Raw genomic sequence first — 11,339 nt, forward strand, 5'->3', positions numbered from 1 at the left:
CATTCCAAGAAATTACCAAGCGTTAACGAAGGCGCGCTTTAACGTAGCGACAGGATAGTGACGAGGCTTATTATCTCTACGCTGAATATAATACAAAAAGACTAATGCGAGTAAATATTATTTTGACATTAATTATTAAAGACAGATATATATTATTATCAACTTAAATGAATAATGATATTGATTTCATCTTGTCTTGCCGGTTGACCGATCACTGATCACATTCTCACTGCTATCTCTTATTAGTCATTTATTGCCTGCTTTAATTTATCGTTCATTACCATATATTACTCATTACTAACGTTAGACTTACATGGGATTGACGTCACACTCATTTCCGCTTCTCAAGGAACACACCAAGTGAAGAGAAAGTTAAAATCACTTTATTTTGACGTTATGAAAGTAAAAAAATAATGATTTCTCGGGAAAAAAAATGTTTTGTATATATAGACATATTTTATATAATTATTTATAATTATATGTGAAACATTTTTTCCCGGATTTTTGTTACAAGATTTGACTGTTTATTGAAGTTAAGAATCAAAATAAAGTTATTTTGATTTTTGGTTGATATTTGTGTTCCTGGGTTTTCAATATACTCGCTCAAACTCGCAGACTAAACTTTTGTTCTACATGAAACTATTCAGATTCAGAGTCTCTATCACATTGCATATATATGTATATATATAATATATATACATATACTTCAAAAACTTTGTAATTGCCATACATCTGTATCAAGTTTTGAAATCATCACATCTTGAAGAATCAATCTTGAATTACCACCGATATACTCTAGTTAATGTATTTATTACATCACTTTATACAAATTGTTAAATGCATTTAAAGCATTCGATTGTCACTTTTATCTTACTTTATTTAATTTGCCAGTTAAAACCGTCACTAAAATTGTACGGAGGATAAAAAAATTTAAGGTCGAAACTTTACTATTTTTTTTGTTAACATTCTTACTATTTCTTTTGTGTTAACATTTTAATAAATTTTTCAATGTACACACTAATATATGTATCGACTCTTTATAGTGTCTTTTTAATATTATCAATTTATTATATTATTACTGCAACTACCGGCCACTTGCAATGGTTTCTTTTACCGTGTCCATCATTTATTATTTTATATTTGAACTTACATTGAGTGGCGGTAATCTTACCACTACTTTGACTGAATTCGTACGTATCGAATTATCTTAATGATCGCAATTTATGTGTATTGAATATTTTACTTCAGTGACTGGATTAATTTACATCTTTCCGCGAACATTTTATTAAATGCGTTGCTTAGCATCGCTTTCCCGATCAGGAATATTTTGCGGTTTTGTTTGCACTGCTCGATAAGAACAGGTTCGCGGTGTCTACGTTGAATCCACGTATTTTACGCGAACAAAAATTCATTGATATCTACATGAATGTAACGTGTTATGAATGACGCGTCATCAATATTTTCACGTGGATTGCACAGAGTAAAAATCGATGTGAATTTATTCACGTAAATTCTATATTACTATTTTCTTGTTCCATCCCACTTTAATTTTATTAATAATTCTATGTGTATTAAAATCTATATGGAAGTGTCCACATAAAATTCATGTTAAAATTTTGAAGAAAATTTATTTCGATTTAGCGATAAAATTACAATGTTAAATTCATGTAGATATCATGTCAACGAATTTTTGTTCACGTACTCCATGTAAAATACGTGTATTCATTGTAGATAACAAACCTGTTCTCATCAGATGAAAGAGACAAGGAAGACCAAAACCTTGCCATGAAATGTTGGAGTTTTTGAATATAATTATAGGTTGTATATATAACAATCTTACCAGTAAATATCCATCTTACCCAAGGAACACATGAAAGTCAACAAAAAATCAAAATGATTTTATTTTGATTTTTAACGTCAAAATAAATAGTTAAATTTTGTAATCAAAAGTCATCATTTTTTACCTTCATGGCGTCAAAATAAAGTCATTTCGACTTTCTTTTCACTTGATGTGTTCTTCGGATATCAATAAATGTCTATATTGCACGTGGATTCTTATTGGCTTCTTTTTATTGATTTATTTTCAGAGCTTTTCACACACACACACACACACACATTTTATTATTATTTATTTAAAGAGACAGGTGTATGTTATCGTTTCAAAAAAAGAAGAATATCCTTCGCATTATCGCCGCTCATTTAAAAATAATTAGCTTCGAGGAAGGAACGAATTATAAAATTGTATGTATATCACTTTTAATAATTAAAGTCACCGAATTAAAAAAACAAAATGATATTATTTTCCGACGAATCCTGACGATTTTTCCGTATATCACGAGTAAATTGGAAATCGTTTCGCCTCGACTCGATACGTCAACAACGACATTCACATCGAAATTTAATTCGACGTGCTCTATGATTCTATTTGCGTCACAGCATTTCGCCATGACGCACGTAAGCGGTCTCTCTCGAGTTTGTACGAATTTCATAAATATTGGCGCCAAGCACGGACGACGATAAAGATTCCAATTTATGAAGTTGCTCCATGGGGTATGAAATTGTTGCGCGCATTATATAAGTTATATAGTAAGTGGGCAGAAGAATTTTCTCTCCCCGTTGCAACAGCATTGCAGTAACGGCTCTTTTCTTATCAAATAGTAAAGATTCGATCAGAGAGATATTGTAATTAATTGTTCAGAAGCAATCGCGATACAAAAAATATATATCGGGATGATAATTTTTTTTATATAATAATAAATTTTACTTTATTAATACAGAACGGAAGTGTGCAATATAATACATGTACCCAGATAGCACATTATATTCCGAGAATATTCTAAGAATATAATGTGCTATCTGGGTATATGTTGCTGTTTCATTAATTATTATTCGCAAAATTTCAGCCTGAATGCACGCATATTGCGATACAAATTTTGGCAAGTTCGCTAAAATTAAATATTGCATTGTATTTTGAAATTATTTGAATTTATGAATTTTTTATTATTCACAATTTAACTATATAATTTCTTTCTGAAATCTATATATAAACTATATCAATCGCAAGGTAATATAATCGATGCGATAAACTTAATTTGAAAAATGGACTAAAGTACGCGAATGCAAGAATTAAGTAGCTCAACAAAGAGTCTTGATATCAAAATAGCTTCAAAATGTTATTAAAAATCATTTTTCGATTTATTTTAACGTCATTTTTACATTATATCATGACCTGTTTTTTAATTTGTTTGGGACTAGAAATAATGAACAAAAATTTAATTTACTAGAGAAAAACCAATTTGAAGTTTAAAAAGTAGTGAAATTCGCGAATTGGAATCAAGGCATCTATTTCTCGAAAATGTATTAAAATACGCATTTTGTAAATTATATCGCTCTTTTTGCAAATGGAAAAACTGAACGGTGTCGCCATCTGTTGCACGAATATTCTATTGCAGCTGGAAACTGAAGGGTGTTGCCATCTATTGATTTCGTCTGGTACTATGTCATGAAACTTTTTCAGTATACAGATGTAAGATATTTATATTTATTTATAAATATCCAATACATACAATTAAAATTTAATTCACAATTAATATATCGCGATATATGTAAAATGAAACTAATATTTTTCCTCAAATGTATCAATTGTTTTATTTTTTGTATTAACAGAATCTAACCTCGCAAAAATTCTGATCGATAAAACGATCGCCTCAGTCGTTGCACACAGCAACAATTAATTTAATCTGTTATTCGACGGGAAACTGTTAGTTTACGATCAAGGCGGTTTTATCTTGTAGCTTAAGCAAGTGCCTTATTTTTACGCGCCTAACTATAAAAAGAGAAAAACATGGGTTTGTGTCAACTAAAAATTGTATTTACTTGATTTCGTGAGGGTGGTGTTCATTCACTCGTTCAATAACGCAAAAAATATTTATACAATAATTTTTTTTATCATAATAAATGTTTCAGACGAGCCGAGTTTGTCGAATCCGGAAGATGCAAAGCGAATTTCGAGGAGCGAAGAAGACCGTTCATTCGACGAAGTGATTGGACATATCGAGGACTTGTTGTTGGGTATAACTTAATTATTCCGAAGAAATCAATTTTTAATCGATACGAGTTTTATTACTTGTTTGGATATATTTTTGACCCAAAAAATGTAATTTATATTTTCTTATTAATATTTTATTTAAAAATTTTTTTCTTATTTTATAACTTTATTTATGTGAGATCTTTTGTCTGTTTTTTTTATTTTACAGTTTTCTAATTAATCATTGACTCAAACTATATGATCATATAATCAATTTGAACACATCGACAGGATTAAAGAGAATCCTTTATTCTTTATTACTCGCGTGAGATTTACAGGACACCTCCGCTTCATAAATTCGCTAAATGTACGAGTATAGATGCTATTTATACACATTATATTTAGCAAAATTATTTTGTAATTTAAAAAAGTTTTTTAGCCTTTATTTGTATTTAAAGGATGTATAGAACATTATTAATGTTTAATTGTAAATCATTAAGAAGAATGAAAATTGCAATATAATGTTAGAGTATTAAGAGAAACATCTCATGTAATTATATTTAAAAAAAACTATGCTAATGTAGTGTAGGATCAATTAATTTAAGCTCTTAATTGATAGTTTTACGATGTAATAAATCGATCTTTCAGAGGAAGATTTTCAAGCCCTTCAGAATAAATTTTTAGAAAAGTATTGGGATGTTTTCGAACCAGTAGAAGATAACAAATTAATTTACACCGATATATTCAACGAATACGTGAGATTTTTTATTTTCATTAAAAACCCCGAAGTTTTCTGAATTGCTGATTTTCTGAGACGCGCTTTACATATTTCAGAATAAAGCTGTGGAGGCATACATCGTGGATTATTTAAAGAAAGTCATGCCACAGTTCACAGTAGACACTCTTTTACATCAATTAAAGTGATTATAATTAAAATATAATCAATAATAGGAACAATTTCAGACTTTTATCTAATAATTTTCCCATTCTCGCATGCTTGCACAATGTGATAAAACTCAGTGAGAAGCAGAAGCAAACGGAGCTGGAAGGTGAAGTTTTTGAGGTACTATCAACGATAACAGATTTCTTGGCTTTTAAGGAAATGTTCTTGGATTACAGAGCGGTATGTAAAAGATCATTCTAATTTTTTTTCATATAGTCTATGTATATATTACAAAAAGTTCTTTACAGGTGAAAGAAGGTAAAGTTGCAGATCTTAGTTGTGGGATATCCGTAACATCTTTGAAATCCTATAATACTGAAGACTGCAAAGATCCATCAAGATAATACAAATAATTTTTGCATAAAGACGAAAGCTAGGTGGAATATGAATAAAGACGGCATAAAATGTGATATAAACTGGAAATATTAATCATTGTGTTCAGTACTTATTAAATTAATGGATAATGTACTTGCAAAAATCTATATTCAGTATATCACGTACATTTACAAATAGAAATACAAAAATAATTCGAGTATCATACGGAGTCTTTCTTGCAATTTACAGAGTCTCTTGCAACATCTATATGATCTATATAATACAATATTTAGATTTAAATCGAAATGTTGAATCTTTGAAAGTTTACTCAAACTCGTTACACTTTAAATTAGAAATAAAATTTTTGAATACTTATCTATAATAAAAAGAACAAACTTTTTAAATAAAATTAACTAGCAAATATATAGACTATACTTAAATAGTCTAAAATACCCAGCAAACATACAACATAATATTTAAATTTATAATTATATAACTGCTACATAACTTTAAACATGACACATTATATAATTATTACATTATATGTTTGCTGTATATAAATTTTCGATTTTAATGCATGAGAATCTCCATTTGTACGAGTTTGCTGTTTGTCTCGTTTGGCATGCGATATGGTAATGTTCCCGCGAAACTCGTTAACGCTCGGGCTTGCTCTCGGAGATCGTGCAATTGCTGCTCCCTCGCGATTTTATCACCTGGTTCTACCGATCGTAATTTCTGATATTGACGGTACAATATCGTCATAGTGGCCAGAAGAACATCAGCTAATGTACCAGCCACTTCGGGCGATACTCGACGTAAGGCATTCACTCTTTCATCAACTTCCTTTACTTGAAGAGGTAACATCTTTGAATCCGCAATTGTCTGAAGGAAATATAGTATTATTTAAACCTTCTCTCTTAAACTGACTAGTGACCTTTTCTATACATAATTCTTACCTATTTACTTAATTAAAAATATACTTACTCTGAGCGCGCTCTGATACTGCTCATTGTGGAATTGATCGAAGAAAACCATAAGATCCCTCAAGGTATAAAATGAAGATACTACTTCTGAAGGCGCTTGGATTGCAATATCCTTGTATCTGAAAAGATTTGCGATAATCGTAAATATCAAGTTTTATAAATTAAAAAAAATTTGCATGATCAATGCAAATTTCTTCAGTCATGTAAATTGTACCTTGTACTGATATCCATCGCTGTGGTTTGTAATCGTCCTCTGAGAGAACCGGGCGGTCCTCTTTGGCTAACAACTTGCGTCAAAAGTGTACACATCAAACTGAGAACCTTCTCATGATTCCTACCTAAATCGTACATCATAACTGCATCTTCCAGCAGACCTTTCCTATACAATGTTTCAGCACATATGTTTATCACGTCATCCGTATTGATTTGGAATTGATCCAAGATCCCTGGAAGTCTGCGATCTTTGTCAAGTTTTCCGACTAACAAAACGCGGTTTGCAGGAGAAGCATCTACTACCATTTCTGCGGCAGACGCGGCGAACATGTTACGGTCGTATGGATCCTTCATACATCTTAAAAGCAAGACGTCAATATGATTATCATGCTTATAATTTAACGATTGATTTCAAATAAGTTAAGAATCATACCTCAATAAAAATAGATAATGAAGGCTCTCTTTTGGGTCTGATGATTCAAATCTTTTAACATACAACAATATCAGTCTAGCATAATTTAGTCTTTTCGCTGGCGGCTTATCGGCAGGATCTACGCTTATCAAAGGCGCTAAAACGCTTTGACTGACAGCCAACAAATTATGTTCGTGCATAGCAGCTGCCAGATGGACAGCGTGCGGTAAATGCCTTGCTCCAGCACCCGTCGCTAAGAATTCTATCGCTGCTTCAAACTGTCCGGTTAAAAACAGCATTGAGAAGTACAAAAACGGCTGTTCGTGTGCGTGATAATACGTTTCTCCTAAAAGTGACATTGATTAAGACTTCTAAAAATCTAAAAAACTATCGGTTATCTAAAAAAAATTAGTATTACCATATATTTCTGAAATTGTAGTCTGCAGATAATCCAACGTAAGTTTATTCTCAACGTCTGCCTGATCTCTCACTTGGCACAACTTTAGCCACAAGTAATCGTCAGCTGTGGATATCACTTCGGAGTGGAAATCATCCATCTCGCAAGGAACTAACGCGCAATATGCTGCTCTCTTGTAAGGATCAGTGACGGATCGTACTTGTTTCCTATAGTGCAGTTTTAGGATGGATTCGGCCCGACTGCTCGGACGATGTTGCTGATCGTCGCAAGCTTCCTCGAGAGCCGCTTTAAATTCCGGGAATTCTGTGCCGCATTGATTCAGGCATTGCAGCGCAGCTTTGTAATCTCCAGATCGCATACAGTAATATACTAACGGCCACAACGGTTTGTCTTCCATCTTGGTATCCTCCAAATCTCTCAGATTTTGTACTTTGACACCCACGAAGCTCTTGACCAAGGGTATAGTGCCTGGAACACCCCCTCGTTTCGCCTGCACCAAATTCTCATTAATTATGGAGTTCATGAAATCTCTATATCGATTTTCCAAATACTTTCTGGCTTGTGAGACAATTCTCTGTTCAATTGCGGAGCTGCTTCTGGATTTAATTTGATCTCCTCTAGGTGTTGGCGGAATATCGACCATACACTTTACCATTTGCCACAGATCCACAATCTTCTTGTCGTTAAAGGACTCGGAAGCTTTGTGAAACGTATTGAACAAACTGGGCCGCGTAACACCTTTGAGCACATGATCATTATAAATCTGCAATTCCTTTACATAGGCAACTTCTATGCTGGAGAGACCACTGATCATCGAACCGGCTAGTTTTGTACGCTGCGGAGCACCACGCAAATCCACCAGCTCGCCGGATGGCGCAGTCATGGCATTTATTATCTCAAAACGCATTTGCTTCCATTCACCCAGCATATGTTCCATTTGTTGAGCCCTTGTAAGCTCAAATGTCTAAAAGAATAAATCCAATATTAATTTCTCCATGGTATATAGATATATAGATATTTAATCTAGACACATATAGATATTTAATTATTATTTTACATACATCCTTATGGACCTGTTCGATGATGGAAAGAATTGCATTTTCTTTTTCATTCCTGAGATAACTAACAATGTCGGTGTCTGCAATAGGATCTAATGGCTCAAACGTGCGTCTCGCACTGAGAGAATTTAATTTCTGCGAAATTTGAGATAGATCAACTCCTCGGGAACCCAGTAAGACATGACTGAAACATTTATTTTTATGTAAATATTGTTTTCCAGTAAGGTATTCAGATGATATAAAGCATTTTACAAGTGGTGCGTTCCGTATCTTGCATGATGTGCATGATGCATCCATTGTCCTTGTTTAACGTTTGGTGAGCAACAAGGATAAACGATGCATTATGCGCATCATGCGAGAAACGGAACGCACCCAAGAGCTACAAATGATGCTGCTTAACACAATGAATCATTTTATTCTTACATTAGTAAACAAAGATACAATAATTCACTATCTTACACTGTATCAACTGTATTTCTTGCTACGTGAAAGCACTATAAGTGTTTTCTAGAAGGACATACACAGTGTAATAATAACAGTTTATACAGCAGTTGAATATTAGTTTAACATTAGCAAACAACAAAGATATAATGATTCACTGTTATGCAGTGTCTACTGTGACTGTGTTCCAAAATTTACTATCAGTACTGAAAATCTATAATTTACGTCACGTGTACCATAGATTTTCAATACTGGCAGTAAATTTTTGAACACAGCCTATATCTCTTGCTGGAAAGTACAATAGATTACTTCATTCTGAATATGGTTAACACAATGGCTGCGTTCGGCAAGAAAGAAAATTAATCAGTTAGCATTTAGTGATTCTTTAATATAGTTCCTATACTTAGCGTGGGATTCATAGTCCATTCTTATTTTAAGATCATCTTAAATAATGTCTAATGCTATCGTAGCTCTCTGATTGACTTATGATATCTTAAGACTACACTTAGGACTGTACTTAGTGATTCTTTAATATGGTTCTTATACTTAGGATGGGATTCATAGTCCATTTTTATTTTAAGACCATCTTAAATAATGTCTAATGCTATCGTAACTCTCTGATTGACTTATGATATCTTAAGACTATACTTAGGACTGTACTTAGGACTGTACTCTCAAATATAAGAATCAATGATGAATCCAGCAAAGAACTAAAGGCAAGTACCAATTATATTAAAGAATCACTAAGCACGCTGATTAGTTTTTTCTGTTAAACGCTGCCAATATTACAAATGCTGTAAAGCATTTTTTGATCAATTTATAAAATTTTTTCTTCTAATTGACCAATCAAATATTTCAAAGCATTCAGTTAGATTTTGACCGCAACCTCTTACACTGACAAGCAATAAAATATAATGATTCACTGTTGATGCTTTCTAACAAGAGACATAAGGCCTGTTCTTTTTGACTAAACTTTTGCACCAGTTCATCTTTCTTCCTCTTCTTTCCTGTTGAAGATGAACTAGTGCAAAAGTTCAGCCAAAAAGAACAGGCCTATCGAGTAATAGTGAACCACTCGGTAAACCATTACGTTCTTGTTGTTTGCCAATGTAAGAACGAAAAGATCCACTATGTTACAATGCCATTTGTGTCTCTTGCTGAAAAACGTCCTATCATCTGAGTACCTTGCTCAATCATTTCATCTTTGTTTAAAATTAGCAAATAACAAGAATGTGGTGATTCACTGTGTTACACTGTATTATCTGTGTCTCTTGTTCGAAAGTATGTTTAACATATGAATGTTTTAACTGTAATGCAGCAAAACAATTGGAGCAAAAAGCAATTTCAAATTGCTGTGAAGTCTACAAAAAATGTATCATATGTATCCGGGAATAAATCGCCGGGATGAACTTACGCTTGTGCCTCATTGTCCTGTGTGCTTGTTTGCGTAACCCGAGACCATAGTTCGTTGGACGCCTCCAATATTTGTCGTAGATTTCTTTCGACCTGCGGCAGATCTTCATTTCCCTCGACGGTTGCAGACAATTGCTCTGCCGATCTCAACAATTCGCTGAAGCCGGAATCAGCGGCCAGTCGGGTGGTGTCGGCGGGCAACATATCCGCGTGACTGATATCGCCCATACTCCTAACTAACCTGACAGTTTTGCAAACTTATAGGTTATTGCAATCGGCGAAATGTTGAAAACGGATTTTATAAAATCACGCGGCAAAAAGATCACGAACCACGAAATGTAAAATACAAGTCGTGAACGCGAATGTAATTTTAGATATCTCTAGAAAATATCTCAGCCAATAATGGGTGCATTCAGTTCTACAACCGCTCACTGAGCGCTCAGTAAACTCTTGCATTTGATTGGCATATTCCATTACCGCGGATCTACAACAGGTGTTTTAAGCCTTAAGCCGTAAGAAATTGACCAATTACAGTCGAATCCGAGAAGAATAAAGGTGGTGTCGGCGGGCAACATATCCGCGTGACTGATATCGCCCATACTCCTAACTAACCTGACAGTTTTGCAAACTTATAGGTTATTGCAATCGGCGAAATGTTGAAAACGGATTTTATAAAATCACGCGGCAAAAAGATCACGAACCACGAAATGTAAAATACAAGTCGTGAACGCGAATGTAATTTTAGATATCTCTAGAAAATATCTCAGCCAATAATGGGTGCATTCAGTTCTACAACCGCTCACTGAGCGCTCAGTAAGCTCTAGCATTTGATTGGCATATTCCATTAGAAGTTTGTTCGCGTCGCATACTCCAACATGCTTCAACATGTTCCCATAGCTCTTACTCACTCTAACGAGCGTGTTTGAGTGAGTAGGAGCTACAGTTGGAGGAAGTAGGAGTATGTTGGAGCATGCGACGCGAACAAACCTAGATCTAAAAATATACACCAATTAGATATAAGGCGTCGTCTACAATACACGAAGTAAGAAGTAAGAGTAAGAAATTGACCAATCACAGTCGAATGTGAGAAGAATAATCGACTGTGATTGGTCAATT

General features: G+C 33.7%; 2 protein-coding genes across 3 annotated transcripts; one reads left to right on the forward strand and one right to left on the reverse strand.

Annotated features, from left to right (window-relative positions):
* The first annotated feature begins 3,647 nt into the window (after positions 1–3,647).
* Positions 3,648–5,548, forward strand: LOC108770934 (ADP-ribosylation factor-like protein 2-binding protein). 2 transcript variants are annotated; one of them, XM_018522700.1, is made up of 6 exons: positions 3,648–3,848; positions 3,967–4,071; positions 4,676–4,782; positions 4,862–4,947; positions 5,048–5,150; positions 5,219–5,548. In XM_018522700.1, the coding sequence occupies exons 1-6, from the start codon at positions 3,845–3,847 to the stop codon at positions 5,312–5,314; spliced, it is 501 nt and encodes a 166-aa protein (XP_018378202.1). In that variant the 5' UTR covers positions 3,648–3,844; the 3' UTR covers positions 5,315–5,548. The 2 variants fall into 2 exon arrangements, with proteins under 2 accessions (XP_018378202.1, XP_018378204.1); XM_018522702.1 differs by having other exon boundaries at positions 3,970–4,071.
* Positions 5,549–5,836: 288 nt separating this feature from the next.
* Positions 5,837–10,530, reverse strand: LOC108770912 (nuclear pore complex protein Nup93). Its single transcript, XM_018522672.1, has 7 exons — positions 10,225–10,530; positions 8,373–8,553; positions 7,312–8,275; positions 6,915–7,239; positions 6,483–6,839; positions 6,270–6,387; positions 5,837–6,167 (listed from the first exon to the last, which is right to left on the reverse strand). Exons 1-7 carry the CDS (start codon positions 10,449–10,451, stop codon positions 5,856–5,858), a joined length of 2,484 nt encoding a protein of 827 aa, XP_018378174.1. The 5' UTR covers positions 10,452–10,530; the 3' UTR covers positions 5,837–5,855.
* Positions 10,531–11,339: the final 809 nt, after the last annotated feature.

This window comes from Trachymyrmex cornetzi, unplaced genomic scaffold (genome assembly GCF_001594075.2).
Source record: "Trachymyrmex cornetzi isolate Tcor2-1 unplaced genomic scaffold, Tcor1.1 scaffold138, whole genome shotgun sequence".
Lineage (NCBI taxonomy): Eukaryota > Metazoa > Arthropoda > Insecta > Hymenoptera > Formicidae > Trachymyrmex > Trachymyrmex cornetzi.